Source organism: Callospermophilus lateralis, chromosome 10 (genome assembly GCF_048772815.1).
Source record: "Callospermophilus lateralis isolate mCalLat2 chromosome 10, mCalLat2.hap1, whole genome shotgun sequence".
Taxonomy (NCBI): Eukaryota; Metazoa; Chordata; class Mammalia; order Rodentia; family Sciuridae; genus Callospermophilus; species Callospermophilus lateralis.
In genome coordinates this window covers 42,018,945-42,045,000 of record NC_135314.1, presented here as the reverse complement: position 1 = coordinate 42,045,000, position 26,056 = coordinate 42,018,945, and the positions used below count along the sequence as shown (strand labels likewise).

General features: G+C 38.5%; 1 protein-coding gene across 3 annotated transcripts in view; it reads left to right on the top strand.

Moving 5' to 3' along the window:
• The window catches only part of LOC143408211 (peroxisomal bifunctional enzyme-like), a 31,162-nt gene extending 5,712 nt beyond the window's left edge, over positions 1 to 25,450 (top strand). For all 3 annotated transcript variants that reach the window (XM_076867683.2, XM_076867685.2, XM_076867686.2), the window contains 5 exons: positions 3,119 to 3,291; positions 5,759 to 5,870; positions 10,668 to 10,772; positions 21,111 to 21,452; positions 22,217 to 25,450. In XM_076867683.2, coding sequence (XP_076723798.2) covers positions 3,119 to 3,291; positions 5,759 to 5,870; positions 10,668 to 10,772; positions 21,111 to 21,452; positions 22,217 to 23,478 — 1,994 coding nt within the window. In that variant the 3' untranslated portion in view covers positions 23,479 to 25,450. The remainder of the gene's footprint in view (positions 1 to 3,118; positions 3,292 to 5,758; positions 5,871 to 10,667; positions 10,773 to 21,110; positions 21,453 to 22,216) is intronic.
• Positions 25,451 to 26,056: the final 606 nt, after the last annotated feature.

Sequence of the window (26,056 nt, the reverse complement as noted above, 5' to 3'; positions counted from 1 at the left end):
AGGCACATGGATATTAAGGTTTCGTGAATTTTTCCTACTAGGGCTATGTAAGTTATTTATTAATTATAATGAAGATAGTAGTAGTGTTTACATGTTATATTTTAAGCTGAGTAAATCCTACACTCCCCATTTACAGATGAGGAGGGTGAGGTGAGCATTGACTAGCTATGAAATGGCTTACTCACTGTATACTTAAACTTTTTTTTAATCTTCTTTTTATTTATTTATGTATTTATTTATTTTGATGGTGCTGAGGGTTGAACCCAGTGCCTCACACGTGCTAGGTGAAGCACTCTACCACTGAGCTATGCCTCCAGCCCTGGACACTTATACCTGATGGGCAGCTAACATGATGACTTTGGGGCACAAAAAGTGAGATCAGAATTATGAGAACTTTATATTTTATTGTAAGAAAGAGGTGGAAGGGGCTGGGTGATAGAGCATTTGTGGCTCAGTGATAGAGCATTTGCCTAATGTGCGGGGCCCTGGGTTCGATCCTCAGCAGCACATATAAATCAATAAAATAAAGGTATTGTGTCCAACTACAACTAAAAAATAAATATTAAAAAAGAAAAAGAGGTGGAAAATACAGAAAGTAATTAGAATTTGTGAGCAGAAAAAAATTATTCTTCTAGAAGAACATTAGAAATTCTCAAAGTTAACATAATGGACAGGTCTAGTATAGTGTACCCAAACATTGGAAAATATGTGTTTTTCTTAGATACATGTACAAAAATTAAGCAGGTCCTAAGTACTTGGGACGCTAAGGCAGGAGGATGGCAGGTTTGTTATCAGTCTTAGCAAATTAGTGAGACGCTGCCTCAAGGTAAAAGATAAAAAGGAGTAGGGGTTTAACTCAATGGTGAAGTATCCTTGGGTTCCATCTCCAATACTGAAAAAAAAAAAAAAATACTGAGCAAGGAAGGCCTGGATCATCAAAGTTTGTCTTAGGCTTAGGTATAGCCAGTGATAGAGCTTGAGTTTCATGTTCTCCAGGCCTTGGGTTTACACTCCAGCACCAAAAAGAAAAAAGAAATCCATATGCAACAAAATGAAACTAAACCCCTCTCTCTCACCATGCACAAAACTCAATTCAAAATGGATCAAGAACCTAGGAATAAAACCAGGGAACCCTGCGTCTAATAAAAGAAAAAGTAGACCCTAATCTCCATCATGAGGGATTAGGCCCCAACTTCCTTAATAAGACTCTTACAGTGCAAGAATTAAATCAAGAATCAATAAATGGGATGGATTCAAACAAAAAATTTCTTCTCAGCAAAAGAAACGATCTGTGAGGTAATTAGAGAGCATACATCTTGGGAGCCAATTTTTACCTCTCACACATCAGATAGAGCATTAATCTCTAAGGTATATAAAGAACTAAAAAACTAAACACCAAAAAAAAAAAAATAATAACCCAATCAATAAATGGGCCAAAGATCTGAACAGACACTTCTCAGAAGATGATATGCAATCAATTAACAAATATATAAAAAAGTTCAACATCTCTAGCAATTAGAGAAATGCAAATCAAAACTACTCTTAAGATTTCATCTCACTCCAATCAGAATGGCAGCTATTATGAAGACAAACAACAATAAGTGCTGGCAAGGATGTAGGGAAAAATGTACACTCATACACTGCTGGTGGGATTGCAAATTGTGCAGCCAAGATAGAAAGCAATATGGAGATTTCTTGGAAAATTGGGAATGGAACCACCATTTGACCCAGCTATCCCTCTCCTCGGTCTATACCCAAAGGACTTAAAAACAGCATAGTACAGGGACACAGCCACATCAATGTTTATAGCAGCACAATTCACAGTAGCTAAATTGTGGAACCAACCTAGATGCCCTTCAGTAGATGAATGAATTAAAAAATGTGGCATTTATACCCAATGGAATATTACTCAGCAATAAAAGAGAATAAAATCATGGCATTTGCAGGTAAATAGATGAAGTTGGAGCAGATAATGCTAAGTGAAATTAGCCAATCCCCCAAAACCAAATTTCGAATGTTTATCTGATATAAGGAAGCTGATTCATAGTGGGGTAGGGAGTGGGAGCATGGGAGGAATAGACAAACTCTAGATAGGGCAGAGGGGTTGGAGGGGAAGGGAGGAGGTATGGGATTAGAAATGATGGTGGAATGTGATGATCATTACTATCCAAAGTACAGGTATGAAGACACGAATTGGTGTGAATATACTATGTATACAACCAGAGATATGAAAAATTATGCTCTATATATGTAATATGAATTATAATGCTTTCTGCTGTCATATATAAATTTAAAAAATTATATAAAAAGAGTTTATGATAATTTTTAAGATTTTACAGTATTCTTTCAATAATAAATATATTTCTCAAACTTTACTTAATTCTCACATCAGTCATTTAAGATAGGTCATGAGACAAAAGATTCAATAACTTACTTAATGTCATAAAACCAATTACACATATGCATAGGGAAAAGACTAAGAATTTGCCAAGTCTTAAATTATTATTTCTGTGTGGTGATATTTAGGGTGATCCATATGTTCTTTATAATTTTGTACATTTTTCAACTTCCCAAAATGCATGTGTTATTTTTATAATCAGGAAAAGCAAGAAATATTGTTATTTTCACCCATCATAAAAAATCAATCAAGGTATAATTCTAAGCCAGTTGATTAACACAGCTCACAAATATGTATACGTTTTTCCCTGACATTTTGTATAATGGCTCATGATATTAACAAAGATAGGAGACTAAATTTCCGTGAATAAGGTTGATAAACAGATAATGCAAAAAACCAGAGGTCAACTCAGTCTCACAATGATGGTCTTGGGTGGAGACCCCTGTGTTCCTTCTCTGATATTTTAAATTTGCCTAGAGCTAGAATTGCTAGGTAGTATATGTAAAGACAGATCTTAGAATGTTACAGGGTTCATGGAAGATATTTAAAGATCTCATTTTGTTCTACATCTCTCAAACTACTTGTTTCATGTGTGTCCAGTCAGAGGACAAAGTGTCTCCTGGGCCCAAAGAGATCTCAAGGTGATAAGGTCCCTACATATCAATAACGAAACATGTATCCTTCTCAGCCATCTTTTCTCCTTGTCTTTGTGTCCTGTAGGTGTGGATATCCGCAGCTTCAGCACTCCTGGATTCTCTGGCGTTGATTTGGGAAGTTTAGTAGATGAAATACAGAGATACCAGAAGCCCATGGTAGCCGCTATCCAAGGCGTGGCCTTAGGAGGGGGACTGGAGCTGGCCTTGGGCTGTCACTATAGGATTGCTCATGCAGAGGTAACAGCTGAGTCTCCTTGTGGAGGTTGGTGTGGGGCTTTTCTCTAGGGAAAGTTCTAACTGTAGCCATGAGCATCAGAGGTGGGCATTTTGAATGGTTAGCTCTCTGGTTACAAGTCCTGGGTATCTCCAGCACTGATGCTGATCTGTCCTGTAGGGGTCCAGCTATTGTTTGGGGCTGAAATACTTGCATTCTGGTTGGTAAATAGCTGCTGCTCTGAGCCTTCTGTCTCTGCTTCCCTTAACCTCTCTGGGATCCACTAACTAAAGGGAAACTCCATTCTTTTGTACTTTCTACAAGTTTTTTCCCTATGTAATTTTTTTATACCCTCCCTTGACACACAAAAAAAATAACATTGGGATTTTATTATATGTGGTTTATACTCTATTACAGATATATTGATATCATATTTATTTCATTATTAAACATTCTTTATCCTTCCTTGTTTTCTGTTTTTCTTTTTCTTTCTTTTTTTTTTTTTTATTGAGAGGTTGGGTGTGTGTGTGCGTGTGTATGTATGTGTGTGTGTGCATGCACACACATTACAGGGGATGAACCCAGGTCCTAAGCATTCCTAGGAAAGTGCTCTACCACTGAGTCATATCCCTTGCTCCTCTCTACCTTTAAATTAAAGACTTTAATATATGCTTACATTTAGTATATTTACTGATATGGAAAAATTAACTTCTGACATTTTTCTCTTTGTTTTCTGCATTTTATGTCTTTGTTCCTTAGTTCCTTGATTGATACTTTCACTTGTGATTAACAGGTATTTTTCTAGTATGCCCTGTTAATTGTCCTCTGATATCTTTTAATGTATTCTTTTGAGTTATATTCTTAGTGGTGATGGCCTTCGTCATTGTAACTAATATCCTAATTTATAACAGTCTAGCTCAGATTTATATTAACTTGTTTTCAATAGTATGTAAACATTTTCTCCACTATTGCTATTACCCACCACTTTATGCAGTTACTATCCCAAATTATAAATTTATAATTGGATGCTCATCAGTATGTTTATGTGTATTCTTTTTTGTACTGGTCTTTTAAATGTGAGGATAAAAATGGATTGCAAACAAAGAAGTGTTAGCACTGTCTTTATGTTTATCTACATAGCTGTGCTTTACCAGAGTCCTTTGTTTCTTCATGTAAATTTTAGTTACTATCTAGTATCCTTTCATACCAGCTGAAAGAATTTGTTGTAGGACTGGACTGCTAGCAATGAATTCAGTTTTTATTTACCTGGGAAGGTGTTAATTTTGCCTTTCTGCCTATTCTGGGTAGTTGATATAAATGACTTCATACAATATGTGGTCTTTCATGACTGGTTTCTTTCATTTAGCATAAAGCTTTTATGGTTCATCCATATGGTGGCATGAATCAGTTCATTGTTCCTCTCTAGTATTGAAAAGTATTCTGTTGTATGGCTATACCACATTTTATTTATCCATTCATCAGTTGATGGATGTTTCAGTTGCTTCTATTTTTTTTTTTTTTTATGAACAATGATGCTTTGAAAACAAGCATAAGAGATTTTTGTGGGCTTATGTGTTCATTGCCCTTGGGGTTATAGTACGTGACCTTGCTGGGTCACATGATAAATCCACGTTTAACTTTTGAGAAATTGCCAAATTGTTTTCCAAAATTTCTGCACATTTTACCTTTTGTCATCCATGTATGAGTGTTCTGTCTTCTCCACATTGTCTTTTTTCTTGTATTCATTCTAGTGGGTGTGAAGTTGTATCTCGTTGTGCTTTAGGTTTGCCTTTCCCTGATAGTTATGATATTGAGCATCTTTTCATGTGTTGATTAGGCATTTTATCCCTTCTTTAGAGAGATCCTTTGTCCGGTTTTAATTGGTTGTCTTTTTATTTGGAGTTATGAAATTTCTTTGTGTATTCTGGATACAAGTCCTATATCAGATCTATAATCTGCCAATACTCTCTCCCATTCTGTGAGTTTCCTTTTCCTTTACCTATGTTTCCTGGCTCTTGCAAGTTCCCAGAAAGCTTTTCCTGAAGGATATTACAATTTTGTTCTCTGAGACAGATCATAATTGACTCAAAAAATGTGCCAGAGCTAGAAGTATGTTTAAGCATGAAGACTTAGTACAGCTCTGGTTATGCTGTTAATTAAAGGAGAGTTTATATACTAGTTTGCTCAGTGGAAATTCTTTCTTTTTTTTTTTAAGAGAGAGTGAGAGAGGAGAGAGAGAATTTCAATATTTATTTTTCAGTTTTTGGCGGACACAACATCTTTGTTTGTATGTGGTGCTGAGAATCGAACCCGGGTCGCACGCATGCCAGGCTAGCGCGCTACCACTTGAGCCACATCCCCAGTTCTCAGTGGAAATTCTTGCTGAATCCAATGAAAAATGTTTTTGAGGGTATAGGAAATCCAGGGGTTGTTCATCTTAGATATGAATGTATTACCTCATTGCCGGTCTTTATACCTTCAATCTGATAGGCTCATGTTGGCTTCCCAGAAGTTACACTAGGAATTCTTCCTGGTGCGAGAGGAACCCAGCTTCTCCCCAGACTCATTGGAATTCCTGCTGCACTTGACTTAATTACATCAGGTCAGTGTAAACCTTGCTCGTGACTGTCTAGATCAACTTGAGGAACTGGACCAGCATTTAGGAAAATCCTGGCCTGGCCACTAGCTACTATAACCTTAAAGGGGACAGTTTAACTTTGTCTCCAAATTTTCTCATCTATAAAATGGAAACAGTATTTCTCTTGACAGCTTCTCAAATGTTACTATAATGATCCCATGTGCAAATCATGGAAGGAAAGTGTATGCAAAGCACTAATCAAATTTAGAGTTGTATTATAGTTTGTTGAATTATTGCTGTTCACATAGGGAACATTATATTCAGATCTGGTTTAGAAATTTTAATAATAATAAGATTCAAAGGGCTGGGGTTGTGGCTCAGTGGTAGAGCACTTGCCCAGCATGCATGAGGCATCACATAAAAATAAGTAAATAAAATAAAAGTAAAAAAATTCACGATAAGTTTTTTTTAAAAGATTGAAAATAAAAATTTTCAAGGCAAGGTTTGAAGTTTTACTTTACAAATAACAAATTTTCATTTCTTAAGTATTAAGATATTAGCTACAAATGGAAATTTTTCTTTTTAAATAGGGATTATGAATAATATAACACTAAATCAGCACAAAAAAGAAACTTGGTATCCTTTAGCAGTAACTGTCCATCCCCTTCTAGATTTACCAAATATTCAGGTTTGTAAGACAAACCTGAATTTGCTCTAAACAAGTATAATTAATTATGAGATCCTATGTTAGGTAATTTATCTTTCTTTTCTTTAGATTTCTCAAACATGCATTTAATAGTAGGGGTGATATGGAGGTGAACACTAGGTAGGTTAATACATACAGTGTACTTAGAACCCTCCTAGATATGACAGAACTTAGCTATTTACTGTTGTTCATATATGTCTTTTTTCTGAGTAAAATTAAGATGAAAATCTTAGTAGTAGACTGACCCTGAAGAATGTATGAGAAAAAAGAGCAAATTATTAAATTTTTTAAAAATTATTTATTTTGCCTAAAGATATGTTAAAGTATAATGAATTTATCACCATTATTTTAAAATTATTTAATATAGAAACATTTTTTTAAATTCTCAATTTTAATTCCTAATACAGTAAATATTGATAGGTATAACCTATATAAACAATAGGATTTTGGAATTCTTTATAATATATAAGAATGCATAGGGGTTCTAAGACTGCAGTGTTTGAGAATTGCTGATAGATATCTGTATGTGTTGACAAAGAGACTGTGATATAAAAGCTGCATATGAGACAATATCAACAATAATGTGATTCTATATGCATTAAAATAGCTTTGTTGTTTTAGATGAGGTGGTGTTATAAGTCCTATAGACTATGAGAGGAGACTTAGAAAAACTGAAGTATTAAATTTATTTTAAAAATCTAATGAAAATTGTTTTAATTTACAATGATAAGTACATTTTAAATAATGTGAGTCATTTTTAAGTGTCTGATTTAGAATTCTTTAGAGAATGCTCAAATCCAACATACTAGAGAAATTCACAGCCCATGACAGAGTTTATTGTGCAAAAGACAAAACAGAAAGGAAACAAAGCAGCATGAAATATATCAAGAGTTGCAATGGTGCGAAATGAGTCTGTAAATCCTAAAGTTTACTGAATTAAGCATATAGGGGAACGTTGAAGAATTTTGTGACCCTGTTTTCAGTAATTGGTCTGAAAGATGATAGTATCTTAGGGAAAATCAGGAAAAAAACTGGCTTCTTTGATAAGAAGAAATGAAGCAAACTAGAATTGTTCTATTCTTAAAGCACTGCTTCAAGAAATGCCACCATATTTAACATGATGAAGAACAAGTAAAAACAGCAAGAAGGTGACAGATTTTTTTTATTTGCATAGAAAAGGTCACAGTGAATTAAAAGAAAGCTACCATTAGAATCATACACCTGTCTTTTTGAGTAGACTGTATAATTTCAGGGAAACTTATGAATGACATCTGGGAAGTTTCCATGAAGAAAAAAAAAAATGTAAAGTTTGGAAAAGAAGTGATGAAGAAAACAGGAAAAATTTGAGATTCTCTGGCTTGAAGAGAATGTTTTCTAACTCAGTTGCCTTGGGATCTCCTGACATTGACCTATACAGAGCTCTTCTTGGAGCCTGTTGGACAAAGGTTGTTAACTATATTGGCATCAGATTTGCCATTTTAGGTTGGGAGCCATTTTATCTAGAGGCTCCAAAGTTTTGATTCCAAGGCAATGCTGCTTAACTTCCCATAAGAACATGTGCTTGCTAAATGATCAGCCCCACCCCGGTTTACAACACAACTCCTAAGCAGCTTATGAAATTCCTCTGTGGGCTATAAAGCTTCTCTGTGAGGGCTGACATACTGCTGCTCTCCTCAAAGGACAGCCTTGTCAGTTTGCTTCATGCTACTGACAATAAATCTGTTGCACGAGATTCTAGTGTGTGGTGTGATCTCTGGACTTTGCATGGACTCTGTGGGTGTCCTTTCAATCTACACTGAGGGCTGCCCAAGGAAAAACAAGTTTAAAGCACAGTCTGAGGATTTGATTTGCACATCTTAAGTCCTTAGTGTTGCTGAAAGCTTGGTCCTTGTCCCTAATGCCAATCCAATAATGAGGACACAGTTTTGAGAAAAAGAAAAAATGTTTATTGCTTTGCTAGCAAAGGAGAAACACAGGGGACTCCTGTCTGAAAGGCTGTGATTCTGCCCATCGGCAGGAACAGGGGACTTTTAAAGAGGTGACTCAAAGGCTACATTCCACATGTTCTCTGTTGGAGCTGTAATTCCACTTGTTAATTTGGGAGATATCAGTTATTTCTGATATCTTCTGGTACCATCCCCAAAGTCTGCATTGGTTTTTCCTATCCAGAGAAGATAAATCTGCTTAAAATGGGGAAGAAAGGTAATCCTGTCCCTCCTGAGATTAGGGATAGGGAGAGATTAAGGAGGAGCAGGGAGAGAGGAAGAAAAAGAAACAGTCCATTATAAAAATAAACTGTAGGGCTGGGGCTGGGGCACAGTGCTGGTGCACTTGCCTAGCATGTGGGAGGCACTGGGTTTGATTCTCAGCACCACATATAAATAAATAAAATAAATGTCTATCATCAACTAAAAAAAGTAATAAAATAAAAATAAACTGCAGTGGCAGAGCAGCAAGGGCTATATTCAAAGCATAAAGTGGACCACTGTTACATTTGTTCTTTGAAACAGAATAAGCATGCTTGGAACGTGATTGACACTGGAAGAACAGCAGTGGTAATCTCTTTTTCATGAAATTAAAGCCAGAAGAAATCAGTACAGATGAAGAGCTTTTCATTCTATTTGTGGGTGGCTCACATTCCCCTGCTTTGCTGTCCTAGAGATCCTTTTAGCACCCAGGTTTCCATCTTCCATTTATGTCCCCTCAGAGTCCTTAACCTGGTTAGGTTGATTTACTTAACCTTTACCCAAGTAACTGTGTACAGGGGACACCACTCACCTACTCCACACCCCCTCCGCACTGCAGGAGAGGATATGGAAGCCTGCTTTCAAGGCACTTCCAGAAAAGTGCCCCAATACTGCTTTCCAGCAGGACCCCTGGAAAATCACTGAACTGTTCACCTGGTCAAGAAAACCCATTTGTAGCTCTCTGAAGAACTCACAGGACCCAGGAATGGAGGTTTTTGTTGCAGAGGTGGCATCTGCCAATATTGTAAGGGCAGGGAAGACCCGGGAATTATTGCCACCAAGACTGATTTGATGAGCCCTTTTCCAAAGTTGCAAGTATGCAAATGCTTTGTCATTGTCTCCTTCTTACTGGCCCTGTGCTTAAGGTCACAACCCCTACTTCAGAATATGCACATCAGATGACATCTGACAACTGGTAAAGAACTGCCGGACAGATCTTTAGTGATGCAAACCCAGATAAACTTCTGTAACGCCCTTGACCTTCCATACTGAGGCTGCCAAGATGACCCTGAACACAGCAGGTTGCTAGCACTGCCACTCCTGACACCCAGTGTTGCCACCTGTGAGGTGAGATTTAAACTGTCGCTATTGCTTAGTGTCATTGACACCAGACTGATTCAGACCCTCAACAGAGCACTTGTTTCACCATTGCTTCTTGGGACTAGAAGAGCAATTACCTCTCAGCTCTGCTTTCTTTTCAGCTTACATAGTAGGAGCCAGGGCTCCCAACCACATAAAATATATTCTACAAACCAAGGAAGGGTGGAGAGTCTTGGTAGCCAATAACTATTGGAATACTATACCATTTGTCCTGTGTAACTTTCATTAGACCTATATAACATCAATTTAATTGATATAGTACTTTTTTTCCCTATCTACTCAACTACATGTGTGTTTGGTGACCATTTTGTAAATCAACTTCAGTCTTGGTGTGTGGTAGGTACAAGATAGATAGTAGGGCTGCTGCCACTTCTATTAATTTTATCCAACAGTCACCATCTTCTATATTTCTATAGAGATTTGTAGGTTGTAAAGTGCTTCTATAGTTATTTAGAGACTATTAAGAGAATAGAATATATGATTTTCACCCTAATACTCAGAATTACTGAGATAAGCATAATTATTCCTATTGATCGGTGAGGAAATTTTGTTTCTTGTGCACATTCTCCTGGTCACAAAAACAGGAAATGTGGAGCTACACCCTGAATCCAAGGTCTCTGGCTATATCTGCATGATGTTTCAACTCCAGCCATCAAGGGTCCTTGTTCTTTTCTCTTAATAGCAGATGTTTATATCTGGGGAAGACAACAGGGCTCTCACTTTAATCTCACATCACTCTTTGATTTGCTTTATTTTGTTTTGTTTTAGGAAGACATATTTTGGCGGATGAAGCACTTAAGCTGGGCATTTTGGATGAAGTTGTGGATTCAGATCCAGTAGAAGCAGCAATCAAATTTGCCCTGAGAATTTTAGGTAAGAAGATAAAGATGATAACTGCACAAGATTGGAAACAAGCTAATGTCTATTTTAATAAGACACTCCTTAAATACCTTAGGGGTCACCCATGTGATAGAGGATGATAAAACTTAAGAATGAATGTACTAACATGGCATAAATTCCATAAAATATTGCATTATTAATGAGATAACATCAGTTGTGGTAGTTTGCCAATGGTCAGGGGTGATGGTATAGAATGTATATATGGGGAGAATGGACAGATGTCACTTTTGGCCTATGCACAAAATATTTATGCTTTTCTCACAAGAAATGAGTACCTCTGGGAAAGGTTCTTGTCAGCCAGCAGAAGCAGTTTAAAGGAGACTTTTTACAGTTCGCCCTTTTGTGCCATTGGAATTTTTAAAATCAGAAGTGGTTTTTCAGTGAAGGAATAGATTTAAAGCCGAAACAAACAGAGGAGCACACACACTTCAGCCAGTAGAAGACATGCTCCTTAACTCCCCAAGATAAAGCCCTGGCCTTTGAAACTCCTGTCTCAGCAAGGCAAGTTCCATCCCTCAGGCCTTCTTGCCTTACACACTCAGGAGTGTGGAAGGGAACTCTAAGAGCTCCTTTCATGGCAAACTCCTTTGCTTGCTCATTTGCTTGATTTTTAACGGTTCCTTTTCAGTCTGTGGAGGTTGTGAGCTCTAAATGAGCAAGGAGCAGGGTGGGGAAAAAAATCCCCAAATAAATAATTGGGAGGAGTGTTGGGCCACAGGCAGGATGGAGTGTGTGCTGGTCTCCCGCTTGGTGGCAGCAGAGGTTCAGGGTAATTCCAGAGCTTTCCTGGGAAACGGTTATTGTTTTGCTGACCCAGGCCAACACTCTCTTGAAGTCTTGTTTTCCTGTGAGTGTGGCTCCAGCCAGTTACTGTTCCAATGCACTGGGGAGGCCAGGGACTGTGGGGAGAGAATACTGGCAGCTCCTACAGAGTTGGCAAGTTCCCACCCAAATGGAGGTGGACTCCCTGCTGTCCTCTGCCTCCAGGCTGTCTTCACCGGGTCTGCCCCACAGAGCTTCCTGAGGGGGCTGCTTGTTTTGTTAGAAGTCATTTGGTTGACTCAGAGCAAAGGCTGTGTACAATTGGGGGTCCTTATATTATTTGCATTGTGGCTCAAGGTATACCCAGGTCGACATTCACTCCTAGGGTTTTAGTTAATAAACACCTCAGCTGTTTTACTGAATTTCCCTAGATTGTGATTTGAGAATTAAATTATTTCAAGAAATAAATGAAAATCATGGTATAGTGTACTTGTAAAATTGCATGATTTTCCATTCTTACTCTGTTTTAAAGTTAATTTTAAGTGTTAAATTTATAAATTCAAATGACATGTGACATTTCTGTTTTAGCCACTTGAATTGAACCTTACATCACTTGTCCACTTGGTGGCATCCTAATATTGAGGTTCCTGTGCTTTAAAACTTGGTCATTTCACCAATAGTTCTGGCTTTGAACAATTACATGTAACTATTTTAAATTATAACCATGAGGACAATATACACATAAAGTCAAGTGCTTGTGATCCAGAAATGTTTTAAGATATTAATGTACATGGCTGCATAATTGCTCAGTGGTAGAGCAAGGCCTACCCCGGGTTCAAGGTTTAGCCACACAAAAAACAAAGCAAAGTAAAAACTATCTTTATCTATCTATCTAAATTTATATATATTTTATAATTATACTTACATAGAATATTATGAATACACACAAGAACTGAAAGGAAATAGGTACGAAGTAAAGATATTTTGTCCCACAATTTCTTAAACAGTCTTTGCTTGTTTTGATTTTTTTCTAGCCTGCAGTATGCTAATTTTCTCAAGCATTACAAAATTATTTTTGGTTCTGTTTCTGTTTTTTTCAGCTTCACATATTCATTTATTTATTTTGCAGATCTAATTTGGCTTCTTTTGTGACTCTAGAATCAAGTAGTATTTTTAGACCACCCACAGCTCAGAATGCCCCATTAGCTTCACTGAGGTATAATTTTCACACAATAAATTCATCCAAGCCAAGTATAGAGTGGTGAGTAGTGGTGACAGTGCATAATCATATGCCCAGTGCCATACCAAGGTGCAGCTCTGTCACCAAAGAAAGTATTCTCAAGACACTTTCTGGTAGGTCCCCTTGTCTTTCACTTGGCCACAGGCCACCAGTGACCTGCCTCCTGTCACTGTAGCATTATGTTTTTTAGAATTTCATGTAGATGGAATTCTGCATACAGTAGGTGTCTTTATGTCTGGATTTTTTCATGAAGTACATTGCTTTTGAGTTAATATGTTTTTGCATCTTGAGTTAAGTTACGCTGAATTACTGAAAAATTTCCATAATGTGGGTGAACTCCAATTTTTTTTATCTGTTCATCAGCTGATGAACATTTAAGTTGTTTCCACTCCAGAACTTCACAGGTCTATGTAAGTGTATATTATCATGTCTCATGGATAAATTATTAAGAGTGGGATTACCAGGTTGTAAAGTAAGTGCATGCTGAACTGTGAAATGCTTTCTAAACTTGATTAATGAAAGAATCATTAAAAGTCACTAAATTTTGCAAAGCAAATAAGAAAAGATAGAAAATTAATGGGGTGAGATTAAGTTTAAATAAGTGCTCATTGTACTGATTGTGATACATCCTATCAAGAGGGCAGTTAGGTGGCTGGGGTTGTGGCTCAGCGGTAGAGCGCTTGCCTCGCATGTGCGAGACCCTGGGTTCGATCCTCAGCACCTCATACAAAAATAAACAAGTGAAATAAAGGTGTTGTGTCCAACTACAACTAAAAAATAAATATTAAAGAAGAGGGCAATTAGGCACTCAGGTATTGAGGTTTTAAAGTATTCATATCTTTGCCAGCCATGCCATTGCTATCCTGTAATCCCAGAGGCTTGAGTGACCAAGGCAGGAGGATAGAAAGTTCAAAACCAGGCTCTGCAACGTAGCAAGTCCCTAAAGCAACTTAGTGAGACTGTCTCTAAATAAAAAATAGAAGAGGACTTGGGATGTGGCTCAGTGGTTAAGCGCCTCTGGGTTCAATCCCCAATACCAAAAAATAAAAAGAAATTACTCATATCTTTGACTTAGTATCTCTATTCTTGGTAATTTACGATAGAGAAATTATAACACAAGTACAAAGATTTGAGCATAGTATTGATCACTGAAGCTTTGTCAATATAAAATATTGGAAACAACTTTTATCTTAATTTTATAGAATTAGTTACCTAATTAATGATAGAAATCAAAGAAGCAACTCCATTTAACCATTGGAACTTCCATTTTTGAAGAAAAATGAAAAACTTGCAAATACAAAACTTGCAAAAATTCCATTTTTGAAGAAAAATGAAAAACTTGCAAATACAGATACATATTATATATATATGTGTGTGTGTGTATATATATACATATAAATATGTGTATATAATATATATACATATAAATATGTGTATATAATATATATACATATATATATATTTCCCCTTTTTTGGTACCAGGGATTGAACCCAAGGGTGCTCAACCACTGAGCCAGATTCCCAGCCCTTTTTATTTTTTTTTATTTTGAGACAGGGTTTCACTAAGTTGCTTAGGGCCTCTTAAGTTGTTGAAGCTGGCTTTTAACTTGTGATCCTTCTGCCTCAGGCTCCCAAGCCTCTAGGATCACAGGCATGCACCACAGAGCCCTGCTACATATAATGTTAAGAAAAAAGCCCAGAAAGGAAATTTCACAAATATCACTGGTTCATATACTTATTTACATAAGGAAAACTCTTATCAGAAGATATAATAGTTTTTTAAACAGAAGTTTTACTGGAGTGGTAGGTAACTGAGATTCTTGATTAAAAAAAAATCTATGTATCTATCTATATATGTGTATGTGTGTGTATGTATGTATCTTTTCCTAGTATCTGAGTCATTAAATTTACTGAAAGAAAAAATGGAGGTCCCACCAATGTGGAAGGGGTACAGTCTCATAGAGAAGACTCAGTACTGGATGATAGAAGACCTGGATTCAGATCTCAGCCTGAGTCATGTGGACCACAACAGATCTCTTCTTTGGGGTCTTATTTTCATTATTCATAAAAGGAAAGTGCTCCTCAAAATTAATTGGTTTCAAACTATATTGCAAGAATGCAAAGGCTACAAGCGAGCTCTCAGTGTTGGTTCTTTTTTTTTAAATTTTATTTTATTGGCTCTTCTTAGTTATACATGACAGTAGAATCCATTTTGATAAAATTGTACAAGCACAGGATAAATTTCATTCTAAATAAGACCCCATTCTTTTGGGTGGGCAGGATGGTGAGTGTTTGGTTCTTAACTACAACTTAAGCGGCTGTCCTGCATCTCTTTTGGGGTTTAGTAATTAAAACCCTTGGGAAACTCTAGTATGCTTACTGATTACTTTTATTTTTTAGAGTACCAATGTTTGAAATTCTGTGATATCTTGATGCTGCTTTGTCATACATAAATGCTAGGGACAGAAGGAAGAGAAATGGGGCTGATCAACAAAGGACTGACTCAGGGAAACTTATCTACACTTGCTGCTTGTTAGTTCACAAAATGTTTAGCTGTACTTATTGATTTTTTCCCTTTTATTTGTCTTTGTGCACTCTCTCTCAATGCTTTCCTCTTTTTTTGTTGTTTAATTTCCCTTTGTTTGCTTTTAAAGGTAGCTATAGGAATGTGGTTATATTTGACAAAACAAAATTGGTATAAACTTGATAGGGAGGATCCACAAAATACTAATGCACTAATTAATATTAAATACATATAAATTTATTATAAATGAATACATGCATGTGTGTCAATCTGTTTTTCAATAAAGCTAGTGCAATTGTCTTCACATGGAGAAATGGTTCTCTAATTTTACTGTGTATCAGAATCTCTTGATTGGCTTAAAACATAGATTGCAGAGATCCACTCATTATTTTCTGATTCACTACATATAAGGACCAAAAGTTTACATCTCTATCAAGTGCCTATGTGATGATAATACTACCTCCTGGGGACCACTTTTTGAGAAAGGGACCACTCATTGAGGAAGGGAGGGTAAAAATGGAGACAACATTTTCTGGGATTTACTTTTTCTACATGGCTTGTAAATACTGCTTAAGGTCTTAAAGACATCAGTAAGTCAGTTATGAAAAGTGTGGTTAAAAAGCCATGTGACTTTTGAGGTATGTGAATGATATCACAATTTAAATAATGGATGTAAATGTTTTAAATTCCCATTTTTCATTTGAAAAAAAATTGTATTAATTCAGCCTGTTCCCCTACTCATTGCTCAAATGTTCAGTTAATAAATAAATAAATAAACAAATTAAAAGACACAAAAGGAAAAGATTAGGAAGACTTATTTAATTTCCACATCCTATAGGAAAGGAGAGAGGGAAGGGGATTCCCAGTGGTCAATATTCTAGTCAATACTTTTGGAAACAGTTATGAGTAAGACAGGACTATAGAAGGTTACATATTTACAGATATGATTTGGGAAGTCGCTGCAGATTTCTCTACAAACTTTACAACATATTCTGGAGAGTTGGCTGTTTTAGCTAATTAACTTTACACAGCTTAATTTTCATGTTATATGAAGCCCCTTAGACTACGGCAGTACAATAGACTTAGTGGAGAAATGCAGGATTCCTGGGTCAGACCTGCTTGCTTTGGCTCACCTGGAAAGGAGAGGGTCGTGTGAGAGGCCATCTGTTTGCACTTGCATGTGGCCAGCAGCTTGCTTGTTCCAGAACTGAGTGAAAATTCCTAGTCCCCATGTGTGCATTTCTGGCATGAAGCTGCAAGTGAGAGCAAAGACCAACACCCTGTGGCTCTGTGTCCCTCTATCCAGCAGGGATGGGTCCAGGGCACATCCACCTGGGAGCCTCAAGTTGGTGCTTTCTCTTTGTCTATTTGGCTATGGCTGTGCTGAGCTATTGGCCATTTGAATAATTTAAATTCTGCCCAAAGAACTTGGTGTATTTGTTTATTTGGATTTGTAGCTTTTAAAAAACCTTGGGGCTCGGGATGTGGCTCAAGCAGTAGCACACTCGCCTGGCATGCGTGGGGCGCTGGGTTCAATCCTCAGCACCACATGATAATAAAAATAAAGATGTTGTGTCCACCAAAAACTAAAAAAAAAAAATAAATAAATATTAAATAATTCTCTCTCTCTCTCTTTAAAAAACAAAAACAAAAACAAAACAACAACAACAAAAAACCTTAGTGATTTCCTGGGCCTTCTCCCTCATTTTACCTTTTGCTGTTTGTAATTTCTTTTTACTCTCTGTGAACATTTATATAAACAACTTTCAAAATACAGAGTGACCCTGTCTCACATTGGAGGCGTGAGCACACGTCCACATTGAGCCTCCTCTTGACCACTTTCTGTGGGTGATCTCCCTGAAGCAGGTGACTGTGCAGTTGTTTCTTCCTTTGCAGAGCCTCAAGGGTGCACAGAGGCTACTGCTTATCACCGCTAGGAAGGAGACAGACGGTCCTGTGTGTCTGAGGAAGGGAATTCTGTGAACTGCATGCTGAGTTGCTCTTTAGCTTAGGCAGAGAGAATCTGTTCCTGTCAGGTTAGCAGAAGGGTGAAGGAGAAATAATCAACTTCTTTTATTCTTTCATAAGTACAATTTTGCACATTGTTTTATCAAAATTTGAATATGCTTCATCTTCACCTTTATGATCCTGAATAGAATGAAGTCAAAATTCAAGTGAATGGGCCAATGAAGAGTTCAGTTATGAGTACACTTCAATCACTACATAGTGCCTCTCTTCAGCTTTCCCTGGGCAGCTACTGCTGACCTGCCTACACTCGGCTCTCTTATTCTGTAGGTACTGCTGAGTGACTCATTTACAACTGTGTCATAACTTTATTTAACAACTTGTAAGATCAAAATTGATAGTTCTCACCATGGTACGTGGAGAACAAAATTAAACCATACACAGTGGCTAAAGAAAAAGTATTCCACTCAACACTGCTCTGAGTGACATTAAGATTACCAAGTGTAGAAGAAATACTTTCCAAACAACTGTCCCTATAGATGTAAAGGGGAAGTTCTGCCTGTGTTCTTTGCTAATAACCCAACAGTGGAAGAAAACAGCATCCTTCAACTACAGCCACAGAAAGAGAGAGACAGGAGACGAGGCAGGGAAAAACTGGCTGACTGCATCCTAACCAAACCTGTCCCATGGATGTGTTTCATTTGGCTCTAGGCTGTCCTGGACAGGTCCTGGGAGAGCTCCCAGGATGCCCACGCACAGCCTGAGAGGTTCTGAGGATCCCAGGATAACAGGATTACGTGAGTCAGAAATAATTGCTTCATTCCATTAAGCAGGCTTTTCTTTTCTGGTTGGTTTGCTCATTTTCTCCCTTTTATTCTTTCCAATTACTGGCCTCAGACAAACTTGCCAGACCCTGCGGCTGTCACAGAGACAGTGGCTGACACACCCCCTGCTCTTGGACCTTTTAGAGGTATAGCTCAAAACAACTGTTAAAAACTCTTTTAAAAATCATCCTGCTCAGGCTGGGGTTGTGGCTCCATGGTGGAGTGCTTGTGTGAGGCACTGGGTTCAATCCTCAGCACCACATAAAAATATAAATAAATAAAGTTATTTTAAAAAGTCATTAATTGTTTCTTTTTAAAAATTGCCTGGCTCAGGCCCCACCCTTAAGGATTCTTAACTAAATCTGTGGTGGGCCCTGGGTGGGCATCTTAAACTCTTGAAAGGAATCTGATATGACTGTGCTGTTGAGAGGCAGCCCCAGGTATGGTGGGAGCAGCTCCAGCTCTGGGACATCCAGACCCATCTGCCCTGTTCCATGGTGTGGGTTACCCCAGCAGTAGGTTCAGGTCACAATGCAGACAGCTGGGCCTCTTTCCTCATCCACTTGCCCTCTACATACATGTCCTCCCACTCCTGCTTTCCCCACTGTCCACTCTTGCCTCCCTTCTAGGCCACCAGTGAATGGAGCCAGCAGTGGACTGTAGGTTGTCCCATCCTTCTCTGCTGAGCTTGCCTCTCCTCACATTGAGGACTGAATAGTTGAGCAAGTAGTCTGTGGGTCTCTTGAGTACAGTTCACATTTCTCCACAGCAGTAGGGTCAGCAGGGCTAATAACCACTGTCTTTGCTCCTCTCCTGAGAGCTGCTCTAACCAGGTGGGACATCGTTCATTTAGAAAAGCACTCTTCTCAACTCTGCAAGTAATCAAGTATTTGGAATAGGCTTGCTTTGTAGCTTACAGCAAGGGGATGAGATTTCATAATGCCCATGTACACATGATGACATCCAGACTGTGATCCGTTCCCTGGGACACAGGCTCCACCCTAGTGCCAGAGTCAGAGGTCTTTCTGTAATGGAGCTGCTTTACAAGCTTGGTCTGAATCCTGTGTACATAACTAAGACATACATTTTCCATACAATGATTTACTCTTGAAGTAGCAGCACTGATAGAAAATAGTGTCTGTAATAGCTGGACATTTGGCATCTACAATTTGTCACACGTTTACTCTTTTTATACAAATGTTAGCAAAACTTGAGCACATACATACCCATGAGAGTCTGATATACAAATAGCTAATAAGCATGTGATAAAGGCTCAACATCACCATGAAGGAAAATGCACATTAAAACTACAGTGAATGTGTAGACTGCCTCAAATAATAGGGCGTCATTTCTGAGGCTGGGTTACCAACAGGCTCTGGCTGTAGTCTTGCCCATCTCTTGCTCACTCACTTGCCCGCACTGACAGAAGCCAGTGACAGGATATGAGCGGCCCTATGGAGAAGCCATGTGGCAAAGAACTGAGAGTGACCTCAGCCCATAGTGAGGGAGGAACTGAGGCTCTTGGTCCAAAAGCACAAAAGGAATGGAATCCAACTAACGACCCCTTGAGTTAGTCTGGAAGCAGGTCCTCCCCCAGTTATCCCTGACATGACAATAGCTAGAAGCCAAATCTGGATCACAGCTTTGTATGAAATATGTGCTATAGATAGCTGATACAGAATCACTGGAATGAGTGTAGTAAAAATGACATCAATACAAGTGTTATTTAGTATTAATATTTGGTAATAATATGGAGTAATTAGAATCCTTCTCCCATATGAAATCCACAGCATTGCCAGCAGGTCCAGACTATCACATGGTATATCTCTGATCCTTTCTGGTTATTGAATTTCTCCCAGGTGATTATATTGGGCCACGCAAATAATAGGTTACCTCCCATCTCAGTCTTTAATCTTAATTACATGTATAAATCCATTTGCCGATTAGTTGATTTGTTCATAGATTTTGGGGATTGGGACATGAACATCTAGAGGATGACACTTTCTGCCCACCACTCTAATATTTTCTCCTATGAATCTTCATGTCATTTTATTAATGATGTCCTTTGTAGTATAAGGGTCTTTCATTTTAATTTGTTCAATTTATTAATTACTTTTCCTTTATGGATTATGCTTTTGGTGTTATATAAGATATCACTTAGCCTAAGAACACAAAAATGTTCCTGTTTTCTTCTAGAAATTCTTACAGTACCCGCCCCCTGACCTTTTTTTTTTAATACCAGGAATTGAACCCAGGGTAACCACTGAGCCACATCCCTACCGGTTTTTATCTTTTACTAAGAGAGGGTCTCGCTAAATTGCTCAGAGCATTGCTAAGCTGTTAAGGCAAGCTTTGAACTCACAATCCTCCTGCCTCAGCCCCCAAAGCTCAGTTTTTATTCTTCAATGGATTTATGATTCATTGATAGATTGTGCTAGGTAAGGATCTATGCATACCTCATTAATTAATTAATCAATCTTGTAATTGGGTATTCAGTTCTCTCAGCACTATTTGATTAATTTTTTTCTATGTGTTGAAAATCAAATAGCCAATCTTTCGAGATTTATAATGAACTTTCAGTTCTCTTCCATTGATATGTATACCTACCCTTCCAACCATATTACAATGTCTTCTATCATGGGTAATTGAAAGGTTTCATATTTTTAAGAATAGTGTTCAGATTATTTCAGATCTCAAATAGTAATTCTGAACTGTTTTCTATAACTAAAAATAATAGGGGTTAAAAGAAAATATAACTTTTATGCATTCATTTGGTAACTTAAAATCCTTTGATTCTCTTAGATTCTCTTATAGGACTAAGTTACAAAAATGTCAGAAATATGGTATTGGTGTTCCATAATATCTTGATGAACAGTATGTACTTCTGTACTTTGAATCTGAACCAGGTGTTGTTGTTGTTGCTGCTGCTATTATATAATCAATTTCCTTTGTTTAAGTAACATTCTCAAATCTCTGATCATGCTTATTCTTTTCAGATCAATCTCTAGAATCCCGCAGAATCTTGAACAAGCCAGTGCCAAGCTTGCCCAACATGGACACCATTTTCAGGGAAGCCTTTGCAAAGATGCAGAAGAAGTACCCTGGGTGCCTGGCTCCAGAGACTTGTGTCCGTGCAGTCCAGGCCTCTGTGAAGTATCCCTATGAAGTGGGCATCAAGGAGGAAGCGGAGCTGTTTATGTACCTTCAGGGATCAGGGCAGGCTAGAGCCCTGCAATATGCTTTCTTTGCTGAAAAGAATGCAAGTAAATGGTCCACTCCTTCTGGAGCCTCATGGAAAACAGCATCAGCACAACCCATCTCCTCCGTTGGTGTCCTTGGTAAGCACGTGGGGGCAGTTCATGGGCTTCTCCAAATGTGTGCATGCCAAGAGCTAACATTTACTTCAGGACACCAGATCCCAGGTTCTATGCTGAAATCACTACTCCTGTTAGCTCCAGTGATTCTCTCCCAAGTCCTCCAACTGCCTTCATCTTATGTGTGAGGCCTAGAGATGCTAACCTTTTCCAGAGTGAGCTAAATTCTAGTGGTGTGAGGGCCTGACCTTGGCTGTCTGTCTCCAGACTGTGGGCACTATTTACTCCTCCTCTCTAAGAGAGATTCTGTATGAATCTCTCACTCCAGGATTTCCAAACAGCGATTGATATTTGTAGCATATTTCAAGCATGGCCTTTCACTCTTGCAGCTAAGTATTTGGGATCAATTTTCTTGTCTTTGTGGTCCCTGGATGCATCACACCTCCTACCTCAAAAACACCATCACTTTGTGATGTAGTCTTCCACTGCTCTCTTGTGCCCATGAGAAAGCTCTGACATCTATCTGGGTTGGATGTGGTTTGGAAGGTTTGCCAGGGGTAAGGTCTTACTGGACCCACATTGCCTCTGGGCACTTCTGCCCAAAAGTGGGATAATACAAGATACTACCCGATTCCTGATATGTTCTATGAATCAGAACAATATGGGCAACAAGGCAGGGTAGGGCTGGTATCAATATGGCACATTGCCATAGAAACTGTGGTCCAATAAGCTAGTTTCGAATCCCCCATCCATTGAATCATTCATTTTCTGCTTCACTGTCTCTGCAGGCTTGGGAACCATGGGCCGAAGCATTGTTATTACTTTTCTAAGGGCGAAAATTCCTGTGGTTGCTGTAGAAGTAGACCAAAAGCAGCTCAAAACTGCAAAGAAGATAATAACTTCCAGCTTGGAAAAGGCAGCATCCGAAATGCCACAGAATGACCAGCCTTGGTCAGGACCAAAACTCAGGTTCAGTTCATCTATGAAGGAGCTTGCTAGTGTAGACTTAGTTGTTGAAGCAGTATTTGAGGATATGAAGCTGAAGAAACGAGTCTTTGCTGAACTGTCAGCTGTGTGCAAGCCAGACGCATTTTTGTGCACCAATACTTCAGCCCTTGACGTGGATGAATTTGCTTCTTCCACAGATCGGCCGCATTTGGTCATTGGCATGCACTTCTTCACACCAGCTCATGTAAAGAAGTTGTTAGAGATTATTCCTAGCCGACACTCTTCCCCCACCACCATTGCCACTGTTATGAACTTAGCCAAAAAGATTAAGAAGATTGGTGTAGTCGTAGGCAACTGCCATGGCTTTGTTGGTAATCGAATGCTAGTCCCTTATTTTGACCAGACGTATTTCCTGTTAGAAGAAGGTAGCAAGCCAGAGGAGATAGATCAGGTGCTGGAGGAGTTTGGTTTTAAAATGGGACCCTTTCGAGGGTCTGACCTTGCTGGGTTGGATGTAAGTTGGAAAGTTCGCCAGGATCAAGGTCTTACTGGACCCACATTGCCTCCTGGTACTCCTGTCCGAAAGCGGGGTACTAGAAGATACTGCCCAATTCCTGATATGCTCTGTGAATCAGGACGCTATGGGCAGAAGACAGGGCGGGGGTGGTATCAATATGACAAGCCATTGGGAAGGATTCACAAACCTGATCCCTGGCTTTCCAAATTTCTGTCACAGTACAGAGAAACCCATCATATTAAACCCCGTGTCATTAGCAAGGATGAGATCCTTGAGCGCTGCTTGTATGCACTCATCAATGAAGGGTTCCGTATCTTGGGAGAAGGGATGGCTGCTGGCCCAGAGCACATTGATGCCATCTACTTGAATGGGTGTAGCTGGCCAAGGCACAAGGGTGGGCCCATGTTCTATGCTTCCACAATTGGGTTGCCCACAGTTCTGGAGAAGTTGCAAAAGTACTACAGGCAGAATCCTGATATTCCCCACCTGGAGCCCAGTGACTACCTAAAAAAGCTGGCTTCCCAGGGAAACCCTCCTCTGAAAGAATGGCAAAGCTTGGCAGGGCCCCCCAGCAGTAAATTGTGATTCAGCCTTCCAGCCTGTGCCTCCCATGCTGGCATCGGGTAAAACTCACTGGATTTCAATAAAGTTAATTCCAAGAATCCAGAGTGAGAGTACTCTGAAATGCAAAGCAAAGGAAGAAATTGGTTACTTAAACCTTCCTTTTGGTGTTTTTTCTTCTTGATTCTAATGAAGGAAATCTTTATGAAAGTGCTTTCTATGCCTCTGAATGTGTTCCTTTCAGATAAATTTAGTGAATGAAGTTGTGTAAATATATTTCTACAATAGCTGATGAGAGAGCCTTAGGAGTACGTTGAGGTTCCCAAGTGCTTTGATTGTTGGAGCAATGTTCAACATTTAATAAAATATAAATGTAGCTAAGTCATAAACTTCTTTTGTCTTGGGCTGGGGATATAGCTCAGTTGGTAGAGTGTTTGCCTCACATGCACAAGGCCCTGGGTTCAATAGCCAGCATCATACATACACACAAAAAATTTTCTTTTGTCTTTTTAACCTCACATATGTATTCTTGATTGCAAATCCTATAGGTCATACATGCCCACACAGTCACTGAGCACCCCCTGAGTTTCTTGCTCCACTTGAGAGCACATGTCAGACCTAGAGCCCAGAGGGTATTAAACTAGTATAGAAATCTGCATTGCTGTTGGGTCCATACTTTCAGAGATGGAGATCATTGGCAGGGTAGAGTCTGCAGTGAGGGTCTCTATGGGCGGGGGGCATGGAACACTGCCTAAGGACAAGCAGATTAGTAGCAAGAAAGAAGGCCCATCAGAGTTGGAAATTGGTGAGGGCTCCAAGTATTTGAAACCTAAACAGGGCACTCCAGGGCAGCTTGGCCAATCATGCTCATGAGATCAGTTCTGTCCAAGGCTCAGTCTCCTGTGCTTGCTGCTTGCAAGCGGTTCAGTGATATTTGTTGTTTATTCCCCAGGACACAGAACATCTGCAACGTGGTCTTTATGGTCTTTTCTATTCAAGGAGAAGTAATAGAAAGACTAAGTTATTCCATTAGTTTAAGAAGGGATCTTAGTGAACATCTAACGTTCAAGGATTTCTTAATTAAAAAAAAAATTGTAGTTGTAGATGGACAGAATGCCTTTATTTGTATATTTTTTTAATGTGGTACTAAGGATCAAACCCAGTGCCTCACACATGCTAGGCCAGCACTCTGCCACTGAGCTACAGCCCCAGCTCCAAGGATTTCTTAGTTCTTAAGCAGTGTAACAATGCCAGTTTCCCTGTGAAGATAAGGCCCTATGAATATGCATTTGGAAATGGTTGAATTTGAAAAATCTAAAATTATGGCAAAGTAGATCATGTATAGTTTTGTTATTGCTATTAATATCCTTCTCTTTTTGACTTTTTGACTTGTGTTGTTCAAAGTTAAGCACTATGCAACAGAAAAACTTGTCAGAATTACACAGACAAAAATTAGAAACAGCCCAAATGTCCACTAACCAAATGTCAACTAACAAATGTGGTCTATTCATACAGTCAGCTATTACTCACAAAAATAAATGAAGTCCTGGGCTGGGGTTGTGGCTCAGAGGTAGAACATTCGCCTAGCATGTGTGAGGCACTGGGTTTGATCCTCAGAACCACATTAAAATAAAATAAAGATATCGTGTCCACTTACAACTAAAAAATAAATGTTTTTTAAAAAAGAAAGAAATGAAGTCCATATATCTGCTACAGCATGAGGAACCTTGAATATACCAGGCTGAGTGAAAGAAGGCAGTCACAAAAGACCATATGTTATATAGACATTAAAGGGAATGTCCAGGGTAAACAGATAGAGACAGAAATAGAGGTTTCCCAAGACTGGAATTTTTGTTTAATAGACAATGGGGATTGACTGCTAATGGGTACAGAATTTCCTTTGGGTTTTATGAAAATGTTCTAAAGTGATTGAATTGTGATGGCGGTGGTATAACTCTGAGTAAACTAAAAAATTGTTGAGTTGTGTAATTTATAGGGATGAATTATTGGATATGTGAATTATATCTCAATAAAATTATTGATAAATGGTGGGAAAGGTGTCCTTCAGTGTGGTATAAATGAAATGTTTTTACCACAGTTTCACCTGTGACCCTGAATAAAATCATCAAAAATCCTAATGGAGCCACATGTGGTAGAGTGAGCCTGTATCACCCTCTATCCAGGAGGCTGAGGTGGAGAATCACTTGATCCCAGGAGAAGCCTAGACAATTTAGCAAGACTCTTGGCTCAAACAAAAAAGTCCTGATAGAGAAATCTTGAATGAACTGAGAACAAGTTTTCCGTTAAAAAAAAAAAAAAAAAAAAAAAAAAAAAAAAATCCAGGGCTTGGGTTGTGGCTCAGTGACAGAGCACTTGCCTTGCACATGTGAGGCACTGGGTTCAATCCTCAGCACCACATAAAAATAAACAAGATAAAGATATTGTGTCCATGTAAAACTAAAAAATATTTTTTAAAAAATCCAAGAGCTTTTCTTTAATTGTGGTTTAATTGGAAACTAATTTTTGAGTCATATACTACTAGATTTTATATAGTTCACTTTTTGAAATTAAAGATATCATGGGAAAAGTTCTTGAAAATAGT